This window comes from Hesperophylax consimilis, chromosome 10 (assembly GCF_061612785.1).
Source record: "Hesperophylax consimilis isolate HC1 chromosome 10, BYU_Hcon_1.0, whole genome shotgun sequence".
Taxonomy (NCBI): Eukaryota; Metazoa; Arthropoda; class Insecta; order Trichoptera; family Limnephilidae; genus Hesperophylax; species Hesperophylax consimilis.
In genome coordinates this window covers 17,973,490-17,993,631 of record NC_142845.1, presented here as the reverse complement: position 1 = coordinate 17,993,631, position 20,142 = coordinate 17,973,490, and the positions used below count along the sequence as shown (strand labels likewise).

General features: G+C 35.4%; 1 protein-coding gene across 1 annotated transcript in view; it reads left to right on the top strand.

Annotated features, from left to right (window-relative positions):
- The first annotated feature begins 4,242 nt into the window (after nt 1–4,242).
- Nucleotides 4,243–20,142, top strand: part of LOC149420402 (uncharacterized) — a 51,625-nt gene continuing 35,725 nt past the window's right edge. Inside the window, exons 1-5 of the mRNA XM_089636353.1 lie at nt 4,243–4,344; nt 5,685–5,821; nt 6,495–6,674; nt 10,226–10,364; nt 16,831–17,051. Coding sequence (XP_089492479.1) covers nt 4,275–4,344; nt 5,685–5,821; nt 6,495–6,674; nt 10,226–10,364; nt 16,831–17,051 — 747 coding nt within the window. The 5' untranslated portion in view covers nt 4,243–4,274. The remainder of the gene's footprint in view (nt 4,345–5,684; nt 5,822–6,494; nt 6,675–10,225; nt 10,365–16,830; nt 17,052–20,142) is intronic.

Genomic DNA, 20,142 nt, shown 5'->3' with positions numbered 1-20,142 from the left:
TATAATAACATTTTCGAAAAAGGTATATGATTTTAATAAAATTTCTTATTTTATACATTTGGATTTCTAAATAGGTACTTCCGATTAAATATAGATAGTTTAATATAAATATAGTTAGTTTTTAAAATTTATTTATTAAGTTAAAAGAAATTTTACATTTCACTTTCTTAACTTAAATAAGTACATACAACAACAAGTAGTTTTCTAATTTTGTTCTGATAACTAAAGATTATTTTTTTTTAAATACATTTATACTCTCCGTGTTAAGGTTATCTGTAAGGAGATTGTATATTTGTACACCCTCGTGGCCAATGCCTCTTTTGCCACTTTCAGTCCTCACAGTATTTGTGTACAATTTGTTATGTTGCCTAGTATAATGTTCGTGTACTTGTGACGTTTGTTTAAATGTTGTGTTTGTGTGTATAAGTCCATTTTAGATCTTGTAGATTAGGAGGCATATGTTGTATTCGTACAATTTTCTTATTTTCAAGAGTTTCATTTCTTGATATAGTTTTGTTTGTGGGAGTGTCCGGGTTATAATTGAAGAGTTTTTTTAATAACTTTGTTCTGTATTGTTTGTAAATCATTAAGGTATGTAATTTATGTGTTTCCCCATATTTTTAATAAATAATTTAGATGGGACTGGATTAAACTAAAGTATAAGCCCCTCTTTACCGCTGTTGGTAGGAGATGGGCAATTCTACCAAATACACCAATTAGTGGGATGATTTTTGCTTTTTCATTTTTCTACGTGTTGTTTAAATGTCAGATGTTTATCAATATGCAAGTCAAGGTATTTTTCGCTGTCTAAAACAAGTAGGTCCCTTTCTTCTATTTGTAAAGGTTTATGCGACGGTATTATTATTTTAGTTGAGCTTAGGATCATATTTATTGTTAATATATTTTTTATTAGCCAACTGTTTAGTATATTAAGATCCTTTTGAGATTGTTCTAATAGAGTTTTTAAGTTTTTTCCGAACTAAAATATTGTAGTGTCATCTGCGTATAGAAATATTTCTCTATGTATTTTCAACTGGCAGATGTCATTTATATATATATTTGGAATAGAAGGGGCCCCAGTATAGATCCTTGCGTAGCTCCATAGTTTATACTCTCTAGCTGACTGTTATTATCTCCTATGCTAACATAATGTTTTCTGTTTGATAGATATGATTTAATTAATTTGATAATTAAACCGGTTATTTCATGACTTACGGTGTCAAAGGCTTTTTGAAGGTCTACGAGAATAGCTATGACATAGTTTATATTATCTATGCTAGTTCTAAGTTTATTTATAAGATCATTAGTTGCAGAAAGAATGTTAGACTTTTTTCTGAAACCGTATTGTTTGGCATATAGAAATGATTTTTTTTTCAAAAACTTGTTTAGCCTATCGAATATTATTATCTCTTTCGTATATTTTTGATATAATTGGTAGGACAGAAATGGGCCTGTAGTTCGATGTTTGAGTTTTCAAGCTCCCTTTATATATTGGGATAACCCTTGCGATTTTACAATTGTTCAGTAATTGACGTTCTTTCAGGCTTAGTTAAATCAGTTTAGTTAGTATGGGTGTTAATAGCGGCGCAAGTTTTTGTACTTTTACATATTTTAATTGGTCATGTCCAGCACTCGCGTTTGATTTTAGGGATTTTATAATAGCTAGTATTTCGGGTTCAGTTGCGGGTTTTAGGTATATTGACTCCGTACTTTCATACTTTAATGTAATTCTTTCATCCAGTTCATGGGTGTATTGGTTAATTATATTACCAGCCAAAGAGGCGCCAACATTACAAAAGTAGTTATTAAAGCATTCGCATATCTTGATCTCTTATGTGATAATTTCATTATCTCTCTTTAGTTTTTACATGGTTTACTTTGCGTGTTTGTTTGATTCTTGATGATGTTGTTAATTAGGTTCCGTTTTTTGGTATTATTTTCATATTTTTTAAATAGTCTGCTATAGTGTTGTTTTTTAGAGTTCCGTTTTTGTATAGTTATTTTGTTACGTATTTTAGTAAATTCTGTCTTCAGTAATAGGTTGCAGGGTTTTTTTTATTATTTTTAAGTGCAGTTTATTTCTTTTTTTAATCATTTTTAATAAGTCTTTTTTTTATCCAACCAGTAAGACTCATCGATTTCGAGATATCGTATTATATCGTGAAAAATTGGCCGGATGAATATTTTTTTTAAATTTATTTATTTATCGTTTCTTTACATTGTATCTTTTTTTTAAGTTGGAATTTTTAACCTCACTAGGACACTATCTATATTGTGTTGATTGACAATGATTTTTGAATAGAGCAGCGTGAGACCTTATTTCGTGGTTGAGTTTGGAAACATTGGTGTGGTGAAGATTATACAAGTTTTTTCGGCGATTTTTTATTTGTCCCAGTAAAAAAGACTACAAAATCTTTTTTGTAAGGATTTCACATGACTGTAATATTGTTGCAGTAAATTTGTCTACAGTGGCACCGAGATAAATATAATTCCAGCATTCTATTGTTTTTGAATTTCTTTCAATACTTCGTCTCATTTGTTTTCCACCCTCATCTCTAAAAATGAGTACATTAGAATTGTTTTCCTGCGGCCGCATTACGAGATCTGCTGGTTGATGTAATGAAATGTTATTTTCCTCCATGGGAAGTTGATTTGTTTCGGCTCCATAAGTCGAGAGCGATTGATTACTGTTTGAAGGTGTTAAATTTGTTAAGGAATTCTCCACATTTTTTGTTACATTTTAGTTCATTTTTGCTTTCGTTTATTAATGTTTTTATCTATGTTTCTAATTTGACTTTTAATTTCTTGTTGAAAATTTTCTAGTAGTGAATATATTTTTAGAGACATCTCTTTTAAGCTTTTGAAGTTTTTGTTTAATTGGTTAATTATTGAATTAATTTTATCGTTATCGCCCGGTGTTTCATTATGTTGTAGGGTTTCGTTCACAGATGTCTCCGTCAGCTCATCTTCATTCTGTTGTGAGGCTTCGTTCACAGATGTCTCTGTCAGTTCATTTGTTTGTTGAGAAATTTTATTAGTTTCTTTACAAGATGAGCACCTGAAACTTTGTTTATAGTTTTTATTCATCTTGCGAAAATTAATTTCAGTTATATGAGAACAAAAGAAATGAAAATTATGCTTACATGTCTTGCAGTATAAATTTTGGTTGTCATGTATTTGCATTCCATCATTGCGGATGATTTCCACAGTGTTTTTGCATAATTATTTACGCAAAGAAACACGTAATGGCAAAGGATTTTATTGTTTGATTCCTTTTCACAGCATAAAGTTTCTAGTGTTGGTTTATTTAGAGCAAATGACAATAACACCGTTTGACGTTTGACATTCCCAGTGATATTACACTTTTTATATTAAGTTCACTAAGATTGTCTTTCTATTTTGTGAGCAATCAAGAAGTAATAACTTGGGTAAATATGTGGAATTAGTGGGATTTCACAGATATCACACTTAAAACCTAGTTTTCTCTCAATATCGTAGTGTCACGGCGATTACCAGAATTGGTGTTTATTTTAGTTATTTATCACTTTTAGGCACTGTTTTAGGCAAAGATTATCGATGAAACTGATATTGGATGTTCGAATTTGATATTAGAAGTCGGATTTCCGCAATATCACGCTTTACACATAGTTTTCTAGGTTTTTATACGAGCAAAAATTTGGACTTGTTCACTGTTTGACGTTTAGGTAAACTTTTTTTGTTGATTTCAATAATCTTGCGGAATGGCCTGTGTTTTCATAACATTTTCGTGATATTTCGGATGATGATGAGGATTTTTTTTTTTAAACGCAGAATTTTTAATATTTTTGAAAGTTTTAAAAATATTTCCTGTAAAGGAATGTTTTCATGATATTTCCCGGGCATATGATTTATATTACAGTATTTGATGAAAAAGAATTTTTGATTTTCGGTTAAAAGAATTTCATCACAACCAGCGGGCCAAGTCAAAGTAATTCCACTGAATTATTTGAAGTTCTCTCGATCTCTGCACGCAAATACATGCATAAACTGTATTATGTACCCTAACCTTCATATTATATTACAATACGGACCTGTTCTAGTTGATAAGTGATGGTTCTTCAAATAAATTCTGTAATCGCACTTCCATTTGATCTTTTGTCATAAAATAATAATTTCCTCAGTGAGCTACCAACGCTCACTGTGTATTGTTAGTTAATTCCAACCTCGTATTGACTTTCCCGAAAACGAAAGTCATTAAAACAAGTATAAAACAAGGGACGGATAAAGTGCCGAAAATGACGAAAGATGCTGTGAAGAGGCCAAACTACGCCTACGAATATGATATTGTGGCCCATCCAGTTAAAGGTTTAAATTTTTGTTGTTGACGTTTTATTTATTTTCTGTAAACCATGATGTTCTTTGTTGTTGACGTTTTATTTATTTCCTGTAAACTATGTCGTTTTTTATTGTTGACATTTTATTTATTTCCTGTAAACCATGATGTTCTTTGTTGTTGACGTTTTATTTATTTCCTGTAAACTATGATGTTTTTGTTGTTGACGTTATATTTTTTTCCTGTAAACTAAGATGTTTTTTGTTTCTGACGTTTTATTTATTTCCTGTAAACCATGATGTTTTTTGTTGTTGACGTTTTATTTATTTCCTGTAAACCATGATGTTCTTTGTTGTTGACGTTTTATTTATTTCCTGTAAACCATGATGTTTTTTGTTGTTGACGTTTTATTTTTTTCCTGTAAACTATGATGTTTTTTGTTGCTGACGTTTTACTTATTTCCTGTAAACCGTGATGTTATTTGTTGTTGACGTTTTATTTATTTCCTGTAAACCATGATGTTTTTTATTGTTGACGTTTTATTTATTTCCAGTAAACTATGATGTTTTTTGTTGTTGATGTTTTATAGGTTATGTTATGGGCTACTATTTTTCATCACTTTTAACGACTTTATATCACTTTTCAGAAGGGTTTTAATTAGGGTAACACACCTTTAAAAGTGATATAAATAAGTTATATAGTCGTGAAAAGTGGTGAAACAAAAACCAGATTGAATGGGTCACGGAGGTTAGGTTTATAGATTGTTTTTTTCATCGCTTTTAATGATTTTTTAATGTATTGAATTATCATTGTTTTGGGCTTTCATGGAACCGTTGATTTGTCACTGTCCACTGGACACGGTTAATACGCACTTAAAAAAATCCACTTAGTAAGTATATCAGTTTCCAGAAATCGTTATTTCGTTAAACTTAAAATCGATTGTTCACTCGGCGGCCACTGGTATGAATGTGAAATTTTTTAGGTTATTTTCTTATTTAAAGCAAAACAACTTAACACAGGTTCTAAGGTTCATAATTTGGGTATAATGAAATGATTTTTTTAATCAAGCCTAAAAAACTATTTTTATTTTATTATTTCCAAACATGACGGGGATAAAAGATATCAAGTTATTTCTTTTTAAACGAAATAGCTATTGAATTTTCGATTTTTGGCTATGGAAATACTTCTTTGGACATTTTCTGTTGGCGCTAACTGCGATCAGTCCTCCATTAATTGAGTTACCTGCATTTATCCTTCTGTCAATATCTCTATCTGCCTCCCCATATCTGGTAAACATACTTTCCAATTGCACAAACTCATCCTCCTGTTCGATGTATTTAACTGTTGTTCCTATGTTATACATCTTGTGAAGAACTCTCACTCGGCGTGCGCCACGCGCAGGCCGTGCTCATGTTCCTGTGCGTGCTGCTGTCCTTCACAATGCGTGCCATGATGAGCATCGCCATAGTGGCCATGACAAGCCACACTTCAGCCAGTGACGATATCAAGGTATCAACGCATTCTTATAATGTGCATGATTATTTAAAAAATATATATTTATAAAGTATATTTGAAATTTTTTTTTAATTAAAATCAAATTTAATAATATAATTATTAAATTCTGAAGGATTTTTTGTTTTTTGTTATTGTTACAGCTGTTTCGGCTTTCAAGGCCATTTTCAAAGTGTGGTTTTAGCCACGTTTAAACGATTTTTTAATATGATTCTATTTTACCCCCTCCCAATTTAAAATTATTACCGGTTAAACCAATTTACTGATAAAATAATTGTGACAAAAGATTATTAATAACTGCTACATCATTATTAAACAATTAAGATAACATTAATGTGGGGAAAACAGACTTCAAAATACCCCCACAGAATATGAAATCTATTGTCACAATTATTCTATCAGTAAATCTGTATAACTTTAATTTTAAATTGGGAGGGGGTAAAATAGAATCATATTAATAAGTCTTCTAAACATGGCCAAAACCACAGTTTGAAAATGGCCTTGAAAACCGAAACAGCTGTAACAATAACAAAAACCAAAAAATGCAGAACTTAATAATTATATTATTAAATTTGATTTTAATTAAATTTAAATGGGTTCTACGAATTAAACACAAAAACAATAAATAAATTAATGTATTTTTATGTAACTTTGTTTCGTCTGTATTTAGTTCTACGCGTGGGACAAGCGCGTGCAGAATCTGGTCCTTTCGTCTTTCTTCCTCGGCTATCTGGTGCTGCAGTTCCCCGCAGGGATATTGGCCACCAGGCTGGGAGGGAAGCTGCTGTTAGGCGCCGCCCTGGGGATCAATGGGCTATTATGCCTCGTCGTGCCTTGGGCTGTCTCTCTGGTCAGTTATACCTAGTAGCAGTGCTTACTTATATCACTATCTTCATTAGCAGTGATTTCTGTCTCTCTAGTCATTTGTAGTGGCAGTACTTTCTGTCTCTATGGGTAAATTTAGGAGCAGTGCTTTCTCTCTTTCTGGTCAGTTGAAGTTGCCGTGCTTTCTGTATCTTGGTCAGTTGGAGGAGCATGCTTCTGTCTCTCTGGTCAGTTAATGTTGCACTGCTTTCTGTCTCTCTCTGCGCAGTTGGAGTAGCATGCTTCTGTCCAGAGGCGGATTTGCCCTTAGGCCTATGTAGGCCCGGGCCTAGGGCGGCCAGATATTAGGGGCGGCCAATCGTGACAAAAAAGTCACAGATGATAACAAGAAATTACTTCCTAAGCACCTAAATATTCTAGGTACGAAATAGCGATATGCAAGAGCGTGTTCACACACAGCACACAGCGCGCCCCCACGCCCCGCAGCCGCCCTCGCCACACCTATCATGCTCCGTCGCTCGCCCGCTCGCGTATTTCCAATCCATTCAGTTGCGCTAGTGACTGAACCGCGTTAGGTATTGTTATGCATAATAGCGTGTTCAAACACAGAGCTATAATATGCGTGGGATGGCGTATTTCAGCATATCGCTCGCCATACTTTCCAATTTGGAATGTACGGTGAGCGATATGACGAAATACGCCATCCCACGCATATTATAGCTCTGTGTGAACACGCTCTTAATCACCTTACAAAAGCTATAATAAATAAATAAATCAGAGATTATAAAATAATACAATAATAAGATGTTATTTATGCCAATTATGAACTTTCCACTGATGATAGTGAATAATAAAGTGTGACATTATAAAGGTATTTTCTTTAAAAAATGAAAATATATATATTTTTAGTTAAAATCTATGAAAAAGGGGGGGGGGGTGGAGGAACGTAGGAATAGGATTAAGAGGCAAAGGATTTTTATTTCTTTTTAGCATTGTTCTAAAGTAGCCTACGGAGTTCGGATTTGTGACATCTATGGTCAAAATAGATAAAGCTTTATCTTATCACTTTATAATAAATTTAATTTTATTACTCAATTGACAAAACTAAGCCCGTCTGAAGTCGAAGAAAACGAAAAATCATTACAAATGATTTATTCTAGTGATTTAGAAGCCCATTTTTCAGAAGAATGTCTCCATTTTCGTGCTCACTGCAGTGTGGAAAATAAGGATCGAAACAATGCTGTCAGTTTGTTAAAATGGTTACGAACTGAAGATCTTCAAACCATTTATCCAAACGTGGATATTGCTCTTCCCATGTGTGTGTGTACTCCCGCCAGTAACTGTTCTGGAGAACGATCATTTTCTTGTTTACGACGTGTAAAAAATTATTTACGCACAACAATGGCGGAGCAAAGGCTGAACAATCTTGCTTTGCTTAACATGGAAGCAGATTTTTTAAGGAAATTGGATTGCGAAGATCTAATTAATGATTTTGCTACACTTAAGTGCAGACGAGAATTGTAACTGCCAGATTTTTGTTTTTAGTTCAGTTTTTTTATGTTAGATAATGCTTTACGTAAATTTTTTTACCAACGTTTTAATTTGTATTTTAAGTTTAGTTATTATATTCGAATATGTACCTTAAGTTGATTTTTATTTAAAAGAGGTACTGATTTCTTTTATTTGTTTGGAGACTTGATAATAACTTTTTATCCAGCCCGTATCTGGCAACCCTAATTGTAACTGTGAAATACTTAAATCTAAAACTGTTTTAAATGTTTTATTCAAATCCTTGAAACCTTAGAAAGTATTACAAACTAGCAGCTATTATAGTTAACTAAATTTCTGAATCGATTTCGATAAAAATTGTCAATAAAGTAAATTCATAATGTAGTCTATAGTCTATATCAGGGGTCTCCAAACAACGGCCCGGCAATGTCATCAATCCGGCCTGCGACAATCGACAATTATACAGTAATTGAACTAGCGAATTTAGCAAGCGTATTTTTTTACATTAATTCCACACAGGAGGCTTTGAGGAAAATATTTTCCCTCACGACCTATGTCATCTTAGGTGATGCTGTGTGGAGGGTCTTTTTAAGGAAGGGAAGGATAGGAAGTTCTGAAAAGGAAAATGTATGAGGGGTGTGTAGGAATCTGGGGATTAGTGTGTCCAGGAGTGACATACGTATGAATATATCCCTCCAACTGCGGTGCAAGGCGATGGGTCAAGATAGTCCGGCTGGAAAGGTCAAAAGGCCTCCCTCACCCAGTCTCTCTCGATCCGGCCCGCCACGCAGCAGGTGGGCAGACGTATCCGCCGCCAAGACCTGGACAAATCTCACCCCATGAACCATGAATGATAATGGCAGGAAAATTAAAACGGTTTTGACCCTTGGAACTTACTGAAAAGTTTGGATACTCCTGGTCAATATGATGGGTACTGAGAAAGGGGCGGCTACATGGTCTGGGGCCTAGGGCGGCCAAGACTGCAAATCCGCCTCTGCTTCTGTCTCTCCGGTCAGTTACAGTAACTTATGAAAATCTTTCTTAGGTTCATCACTTTCATAAAGAATACTTATATTATATTTTTACCACTACAATATGATTTATTGTGAAATGTTTATTTTGTATTTGATACAAAATATTTGTTTAGTTTTTACTGCAGAATCGCTTTATAACATATCTTTGGTACTACTGTTCCAACTGTTGCCAGGGCCGGCCCTGAACCAAACGGCGCCAGGCGCGAGTAAAATTTTGGCGCCCCTTGTCAAAACCAGTAGATGCCTAGGTAGGTGATCACTGCAATCAATACTATTAGGATGATTTGAGTTTTTCTGTTGCGCCATTTTTATGAAAAATAATCTCGAAGGCAATGTAGTACAAGTTTATTAGTAAGGCCCAAACTATTAATTTGTATTTTTACCTTTTATTCAAAATAAGTATTATGTATTGGTCACCATGAAACAGGCAGTTGCCTAGTACGTGATTCAATGCAATGGACGGAGGAAACACCTAGGCCGGCAAATCGTTGCGTCGATCTGTTGAACTTAAGAACGAGTCGTAGAAACGACCCATTCTCATGTGACAATGTCAACTGTCTACATATCTTGGAGGCGCGTTTGGAGTGTTTCCCGACTATGCACCGGTGCCGAAGGGATCAATGACGCTTGTTCTTCGGAGCATCTTCCATTGTAATACCAGTAGACCAGGGACAGCATCATACCTGACGCATGTGCTCTAAGGATTTCAATCCGTTTGTTAAGAGGGGAGCTATTTCTGTAGCGCACCTCTGCTGTACCAGGACAAGTATTCCGTCAGGCATGCTAGCTTTATTATATCAAGCCCCCGTAAGACCTGGAGTACATCCTGATGCTGGTTCCTCAGCTCTTTCATATAGAAACCACAGTGAGGAACTGACGGCGGGCAGCACCCCGATCATCGAGGGTCGAGTTAACATTTATTATGTGGCGGTGTTTGCCAGTGAGCCGTCAGTGGTAAAAGGTGGTACACTGTATTTACAGAAATTGCGACTGATAACATTTAAAATTGTTCCAACTCTTATTTTATTTGAAGGGTGAATGGAAAGCTCTTCTTGCGGTGAGGTTCATGCAGGGGCTGGCCCAAGGATGTGTATTCCCAACCCTCAGCACCTTACTGGGGAAATGGGCACCGCTAAACGAGAGAGGCCGCATCAGTAACCTCGTGTACGCAGGTTAAACATTTTACTTTATTTCCTAGTTTACTATCCTTATTAATAATGCATACATTGCTATATTAATCATTTTCTTTCTACGGCATTTTGGCTGCTTCATGGTTTGGTATGTTCTGGTGATGATAGTCCTTAGTGTCTTAACTACTGATAGATGATTACAAGGAGGTTAATGTGCAATTGTAAAACATCTAAGTCATGTGCCTCCTCCTTCTGAACCCAAGGTTGAAAGTCTTTATATACTTCATCAGGAGAGAAGCGCAACATGGTTCAATATCGGTATTTTCCCCGACGTCCGAACAGACTACCACATCTGTAAAATCATACAGTGATGCCGTCGTCAACGGCAAACGAACACGGCCTCGCCCAATTTCTAAAGGGACAGGATTTGCGGATGAAAACTTGGTAGCCATCCCAAAAAATCTGCACTTACATGCATTCATGTTCCACCAGGCAACTACGGTTGATCAAATAACCTCATTTCTAAAAAAGAAGAAGCCCGATCTAGAATTTACGGTAGAGAAACTCGTTACGAGACATGAGAGGTATGCCTCTTTCAAAATAGGAATTCCGGAAAAAAGTTTCCATTTTTTCCTGGACCCCATGATCTGGCCTGAAAACGTGGCATTCAACGAATGGTCATTTCGGAGGCCACGACCCAAAACCAAGATGGCGGATACCAACACGCACGAAAACCAATATTAGTGGAATCTACCAAAACTTCAGAAGTTTAAATAATAAAATCTCATATTTTATGACCAATGTAATGTGTCAGAAACCACTTCTGGTTGCTCTTACTGAAACGTGGCTAACTTCGGGCACGTATTCCGCCGAACTATTCGGAAATCTATACCACGTACACAGGAAGGATAGAGGCAGTCGCGGAGGAGGGACACTCCTGGCCCTCCGAGCTGACAGCCACTCACACGCTGAAAGACTGGAATACATGGAAACCCAAGGTGAAGACTTGTGGGTGAAAGTATCACACAGAAATGTCATCATATATATATATGTGTAGTATACTTTCCTCCAAATACAAAATCGGAACAATATAAATTATTTTACGAGAAAATCATTAGTGAAAGTGCAAAACTACAATCTAAAAATATTATTATCTTCGGTGATTTTAACTTTTCGTCAGGGAAGAACCCGAGTGATTTTACGATTATTTTTGTTCTTTTTATGATTTGACACAAGTAAACACTGTTTATAACATAAATGCACGCATGTTAGACTTAGTATTAAGCAACATACATTCCAAAAATGCTGTTGTCCGTCGCCATGATTCTCCACTTGTCAAAGAAGACCTTAATCACCCTTCACTATCATTCACACTCGAGTACATAACAAAAACCCAAGAAAAATCACACGTATTGCCCCCGGACATAAACATGGGTTGGATTTTCAACGAAAACTCACATCATACACTTAGAAATGCCTTAGAACAACATAACTGGAATCATTATGACTGCCTCGATGTAAACCTAGCTGCTGAAATGTTTTATAAGCAGCTCAATAATATTTTTGACTTATGCTTAAAGAAAAGATCCACACGTATGCTTGGAGATGATGAACAATATCCAAAATGGTTTACTGGAGAGATCATTCATCACATACGAGAGAAAAATAAAATGCACCATCTTTGGAAAAAAACTAAATCCGAACATGCCTCAACAAACTTTAAAAAATCACGAAAATTAATCAAGCAGTTAATTGGTAAGGCCTACACTGACTTTACACGTGAAGCAGAGAATAGTATTATAACAGACCCCACTCGATTTTGGTCTTACACGAACGATAAACGCCGCGGCTGTGACAAACTTAATCACATGACCTTTGATGAAAATCAATACAATGGATATTCTGAAATCGCAGAAGGTTTCGCAGATTATTTTCAATCAGTATTCAGCGACAATATTCCCAAACTTGACATTTCCTCTATAGCTTCTTCGTCACACAATGCTTTACCTGTTCAAATTCACGAAATTAACGATGATGATATTGTCAGAGGCGGATTTGCAGTCTTGGCCGCCCTAGGCCCTAAGGCCCCAGACCATGTAGCCGCCCCTTTCTCAGTACCCATCATATTGACCAAGAGTATCCAAACTTTTCAGTAAGTTCCTAGGGTCAAAACCGTTTTAATTTTCCTGCCCTTATCATTCATGGTTCATGGGGTGAGATTTGTCCAGGTCTTGGCGGCGGTTACGTCTGCCCACCTGCTGCGTGGCGGGCCGGATCGAGAGAGACTGGGTGAGGGAGGCCTTTTGACCTTTCCAGCCGGACTATCTTGACCCATCGCCTTGCACCGCAGTTGGAGGGATGTCTTCATACGTATGTCACTCCTGGACACACTAATCCCCAGATTCCTACCCACCCCTCATACATTTTCCTTTTCAGAACTTCCTATCCTTCCCTTCCTTAAAAATACCCTCCACACAGCATCACCTAAGATGACATAGGTCGTGAGAGAAAATATTTTTCACAAAGCCTCCTGTGTGGAATTAATGTAAAAAAATACAATAGTAATCACGCGTGAACTCGTCAATTGTCCATTTGGTTGGATCGTCGCTGATTTCGCACAGTTCCTGGTCCGGATAAGGCTGCACTCCTGGTACTAGTGGAACATCTTTGGCTTCTTCCTGTAATCCACTTGCCACATCGATAAAAATATCTGCACTTGAAGACACTAAAGAAACATCAGTTGACATAACACCGCTACCACTTGGAACGTCGCATGTTGGATCAATGATATATGGTTTTCCAAAGAAATCGTCTAATTTCCGCGTTTTTTTAATTACATCCTGTTGTTTATTATCTTTTTCTTAAGCTCGCTTGCGATACTCAGCCCCACTTGACTTTTTCTTTCCATCCATATCTAATTATGCGAAATAACACTTTTTACGTGAGGTATCGTCCACGTCCTGTAAAATATTTTGATTTTTGTTAATATTGCAGTACATGCACGTCGCGTCGCGAATACTTTTAATAAATTAGAAAAACGCTCGTCAACTCGCTGCAATTGCTGTACGCACACTGGCATACTGACCACTGCCGGCACTGACTGCTGTCGCCTGTCGCGAGCGGGTGCGTATTTCCAATCCCTACGCGGGTTTGTTCCTCTGCAACGATTTCGGTCGAAAAATGGACAACGGACCACTTTTATTTTTCTGAGATTGATTTCGGTCCAAAAATGGACCACATTTCCTAGCATTCGTGAAACATTTATTGTAATTATTTAAAACATTTTCTTGGCCAGCCGTTTATTTTAACACGGAGCTATTGCATATTGCAATGCTTTATCTGTTTTGACCATAGATGTCACAAATCCGAACTCCGTAGGCTACTTTAGAACAATGCTAAAAAGAAATAAAAATCCTTTGCCTCTTAATCCTATTCCTACGTTCCTCCACCCCCCCCCCCCCGCGTGGGGGCGCGCTGTGTGCTGTGTGTGAACACGCTCTTGCATATCGCTATTTCTTAAGTACAATATTTAGGTACTTAGGAAGTAATTTCTTGTTATCATCTGTGACTTTTTTGTCACGATTGGCCGCCCCTAATATCTGGCCGCCCTAGGCCCGGGCCTACATAGGCCTAAGGGCAAATCCGCCTCTGGATATTGTTGCCGCTTTTCACAAGCTAAAACCTAAATACTCTGTCGGTCCAGATTTTATACCACCCATCATACTCAAAAGATACTCAAAACATTTAATTCAACCTCTAAAGCACATTTTTAACCTTTCACTTCGTAATAATACCTTCCCTGAAATGTGGAAACTAAGAAAAGTCACGCCTATACACAAAAAAGGAAAAAAATTGGCAATCGATAATTACAGACCTGTAGCTGTCTTATCAGCACCCGCAACACAGAAACCATAATTTACTCACAAATATATAATCAAACAAAACATACACTCACCGAGAATCAGCATGGATTTCGCCCCACTCTATCACCCTCAACAAACCTTATGAATCTCACCACCTATATAAATAAATCGTTTGAAAATTTTTTACATGTCGATGTGATTTATACAGACTTCGAAAAAGCATTTGATAAAGTCGACCATGATATTTTACTAATAAAATTGAGTGACATCGGATTCTCTCAGGATTTTCTCGCTTTCGTAGCTAGCTACTTACACAATCGTCGTCAGTATGTCAGTTACGGACACCAGTTCTCTCACGAATACAAAACTAACTCCGGGATTCCCCAGGGATCGAATCTAGGACCCCTCCTCTTTCTTTTATTCATTAATGATATAGGCAAGACCATTAACCGCTCAAAATATCTACTCTTTGCTGACGATATCAAACTTTTCAGAGCTATCAAAAGTTATATCGATTCCATTCTTCTGCAGAATGATCTTGATTCACTTACAAGATCCAAAGATACATTTCTATTCCCTTATCACATTAATAAAAATATATTAAAACGCAAAAACGACATTCGTGACCTTGGGGTGATCTTCGAAGCAAATCTCTCTTTCAAATCCCACATATATGACATTGTCTCCCGCGCCAACAAAATGCTTGGATTTGTTCTTCGTAATGCGAGATCATTTACTATAATTAATTGCAATACGGAGAACATATGAAGCGCTTGTCCGCAGTATCCTGGAATACAGCTCCATTATTTGGGCCCCTTCTGAACAAAACCATATCTTAGAAATAGAAAAAGTACAAAAAAGGTTTATGCGTTACCTGTATATGAGGGAATATACATACTATCCATTCCTGTATCCATCCTTGTTCTTAACAGGAATGCTCGATTTCAATACATTAGAAGCCCGCAGAAAAATATTTTTAGGCAAACACTTTTTTAAGTTAATCTCTGGTACAATACATAATCCGCCTATGTTGAAAGAGGTTAACTTTTATGTCCCTAACAATTATACTCGAGGGAGATCCCATGCACTCTTATATGCTCCGAAAGCGAGGACTTCTGCCTATCAGAACGCGCCAATAAACAGAGCGACTCAACTGCTTAACGATTCTGCATTAGCCATCGACATTTTCAATGTCACCTACAGACAATTCAGTAACTATCTTATAACGCATGTGACAAAATAGTAAAACTGCCTGTGTAAACCTTTTAATTTGTAATCTTCTCTATGATATATTGGTGTATAACTGTTTCATGGAGAACATGAAAAAAAAAAAAAAAAATATCTTCAAAACAATCCTTTTATAACTATAGGCAAACGAAACATTATCCACGGAGAAAACTTACTGATAAAATTTATTAATAATTTGGCCAAATTATTCTGGTTAAATTTTCCTGTGAAAGATGGGATTGCAGTCCTATTACGAATAAATTTACAAATTTCATCAGTAAAGTACGAATATGTTGTGATCAAGTTGAACACGTGTTCATAAAAATTATAATAATTTCGCATCTCGTCCATTATATTTACTAGGACAAGGCCACCTGCGTGAACACGTTTATTTATTTTTTTTTTTAAAGAAAGACAAACATTAACCTTACAATATTTGAAGATCTCCTACTACCACCACAGTAAGCGGAAAATGTTGCTTGTGTTGTGATGGAGGACTTAGACAATAGACAGCCGAGGAATTGAACACACTACGCCTGGGTGGGACCCAAGCGCGATGTCAACTCAGCCACCGACCGGTCAACGTGTTCATATATATTCTGAATGACTAATATTTTATTAGGAAATGGGCAGGCAGTCACATTAGTAACATTATTTTGATAAAAAAGTCGTACCTACTCATTTTTCTCCGTGTACTAAGATTTTTATTTTTTGGGTTAGAATTCTTCTTGGACGGAATTATTGGATGATAAAGGTACGAAAAATTTGGTGTATTGAGATAATCCATAATATGCATATAGTCCAAGTCACCCTAAAGCAAAATCGGACCTAGGGCGGAATAAAGTGCGATACTATACAATAGATACGATACTTGGTTGATATTATGTTCCTTATGGATTTCTTGTTACCTACCTACAGGAAATTCAGGACCCTGGAAAAAAACCACAAAGAAAAAGTTTAAAAAATAAAAAGAAAAGCAGGTCAAAATCTTGGAGAAACGATATATCTCTGTAATGGGTTTTTCATATTTTTTTGAAGAAATATTCGTTTTCAAAATCTATATTTTTTGATAATTTTTCTACAACCGTAAAAGACTTCAGATTTTCCAAGATGGCAGCGTTTCGAGGAGGTACGTATATCTGCCAAAGTTTTTTTAACTCAACGTACAATGCTAGGGATCACTGGGGTAAACCGAAGAATGCTTGAAAACAAAATGTAAACACGTCATCGCTATACTGTTGGATTATTAGAAATACTGTGCTTTTGATCCAGAATTCGGTTTTGGCTCAAAAAAGTTGCATTACCGTGTACTTTCATTTGATAAGAATTTGTCACTGCTCTAATATAAAAAAAATGTTGTTCTTCTTCATCCAGTAAAATATTTTGACTCATCAGAATTTGTTCCGTTTGTTCCCCAGGCGCTCCACTCGGCACAGTTCTAGCTATGCCCGTCTCAGGATATCTCTCCGCCAGTACATTTGGCTGGCCGTCCCTATTCTATCTGTTTGGAATTCTTGGCACCCTGGTCTCCATGCTCTGGTTTTACTATGGAGCAGACAGTCCAAATAAGCACAAGTCTATTTCTGAAGTAGAGAGAAAATACATTGAAAATTCTCTGGGAAACTACGAAGAAAAGGATGTGAGTTTTTTTTGTTATTCTAGTTTTCGTTAAAAGCGTAACCTAAATAATTCCATGGCAGCCGAAAGCCAGCGTCAACTGAGATGTATAGCTGCATATGAAACAGATATATCAAATCAAAGTAGAAGATTGTAACCCTCTAATGCAGTGTTACCATTGCCAAAAATATGGGCACACAGCAATGCGTTGTCTTCAACTTCCCAACAAACCAAAATGCCTTCATTGTGCGGGTGAGCATAACATTAAAGACTGCAACAGTAAGAACGAAACACCAAAATGCATAAATTGAAAGAACTTAATTTAAAATTCAAAACCACAAATCAAATAGCGAAAAATGCAAACACAAGATGAAAATTCTTGCCTTCGCTCAAGAAAAAATTGATTACAATTAAAAATGGCCGATTTTATAGTAAAACAAATTGACGAAAAATTCAAAATAACCGAAGAAATACGTCAACATATTACGGATGTCAATAAATGGTGCATTACAAACAGTAGCCCCTTTTTAATATTAGATATGAACATTCGAAGCATCGCAAAAAACCTAGATGAATTTTTGATAAATATTGATGATCTGCATACATCACCCACCTGCATAGTGTTAACGGAAACGCACTGTAATGACAGTCAATACATTAATGCGCTACCAAACTACAAAGGCATCGCTACAACAAGACCGATTAACAAAAATAGTGGTTTAATTATATTTGTTCATGATGAGTGTGAAATTACTGACATTGAAGAAATTTATATACAATATGTAAACTGTCTAAAAATAGATATAAAATTAAAAAATAAATTATACAGAATTTTAACAGTGTACAGAACACACAAATCAAACATAATTAACTTTACAAACGAACTATGTGAATACCTTAGCAAATTACCGAGAATACTTACTTTTGTTTGTGGTGATTTCAATATAAATATTTTTGCACACCATAACTCAATAAAAAAAAAAAAATTCAGTGTGTGGCAAGCCTACGCACGACGGAAGTGAAACTTTTAGTATTCTTCTCTCTCTCTTTTCATTTCATTCTCTCTTTTTTTCTGTCTATTGATATATTTATAAGTAGCATGTGATAAAAAAAAATTAAACGTTATAAAAATATGGGATTCGAACCCGGGTCCTGCATAACGAGTGTCGAACGCTCTGCCTCTAGACCGCGGTTATTACGTATTCGACCAAAATATCATATAGTCAAAATATCTAAAAGTCTTTTATCACTTTTAAAAAAAGCATTTTATCACTTTAAAAAAAAATATTATTAAAAAAATCACAAAAAGAAAAAAAAAAAGTTTAAGCGGGGATCGAACCTCGGCTCTTCACGACGTGAGTCGCGCGCTTTGCCTCTAGACCGCGAAGCTGAGTTTAGAGATTGACCTAAAAAAGGTATATAATATTGGCTAGGCTCCTATAGCGAAATGATACATATATACCTTTTTTAGGTCACTCTCTAAACTCAGCTTCGCGGTCTAGAGGCAGAGCGCGCGACTCTCGTCGTGAAGAACCGAGGTTCGATCCCCGCTTAAACTATTTTTTTTTATTGGCTAGGCTCCTATAGCGAAATTATCACGGTTTTTCATGACGGTCATGAGTTGGTTTTACTCCTGTCCTCGAAATTGCATAACGCGCGTAAAGAAGTTTCACTTCAAAAATAATTTCATTAACATGATGACGCACCTCAATTTTAAATCTTTTATTAATAGTAACACTAGAGAAATTAAAAACCAAACGCCATCATGCATAGATCATATCTGGTGTAATATACATATGAATGAAATAAAAAATATTAAATCTACTGTGTGGAAAACCAATATAACTGATCACTACGCGTGTCTTATATTACTTGATACAAATAGAAAACTAAATACAAAAAACAAATTAAATCTTCCATATTCCCAAATAGACTAAAAATTATTAGAAAAATCATTAAAAACTGAAAAATGGGAAGAAATTTTAAAAAATAAATGCGCCAACCAAAGTGCCTTATGAAAACACTTTAAATAAACACGTTTTAGAAGCAACAAAAACAAAACAGGTCGTCCCCAACTCAAAAACAAGGAAAATTAAACCTTGGATTACTCTAGGATTAATAAAAGCCATTAGGGAAAAAAATAAACTTTATAAAATTATACAAAGGCCACTAGTTAACAATATAATTGTATTATACTATAAAAAGTATAAAAATATATTAACTACACTAATAAGAAAAACGAAAAACGACTATTAATCAAAAATTATAACAGAAGCTAAAGACAATAATAAAAAAATATGATCAGCAATAAATGAAATAATAAATAAAAAGAAAAAATATAAGCACATATCAGAAATCTCAGATGGGGAAATAATATATAACGTACAAAATGACACAAAAAAATGTTGTAATATTTTAAATAACTATTTTAATAACGTGGGAAAAAAACTAGCAAAATCCATAAATAAGACTAATATATCTAATCCACAACAAATAACACAATGTCAAATTAATAAATTTCACCCAGTCACAGAAATCGAGATTGACAGAACTATTTCGGAACTAAAAGGAGATTCTGCCCCCGGCTTTGATAACATAGATACTAAAACAATAAAATCGGTGAAAGATTACTTAATTCTCCCCATAATACATATAATAAACCTAAGTCTAGCAAATGGCGAATTTCCCAATAACTATAAAAGAGCAATTATAACCCCCATTTATAAAACAGACTGTCGTAAAGATCCACAAAATTATCGCCCGATTTCACTTCTATCGAATATATCAAAAATATATGAAAAAATTGTAAAAAAAAAAAAAAATCAGTGTGTGGCAAGCCTACGCACGACGGTAGTGAAACTTTTAGTATTCTTCTCTCTCTCTTTTCATTTCATTCTCTCTTTTTTCTGTCTATTGACATATTTATAAGTAGCATGTGATTAAAAAAAATTAAAAGTTATAAAAATTTGGGATTCGAACCCGGGTCCTGCATAACGAGTGTCGAACGCTCTGCCTCTAGACCGCGGTTATTACGTATTCGACCAAAATATCATATAGTCAAAATATCTAAAAGTCTTTTATCACTTTTAAAAAAAGCATTTTATCACTTTAAA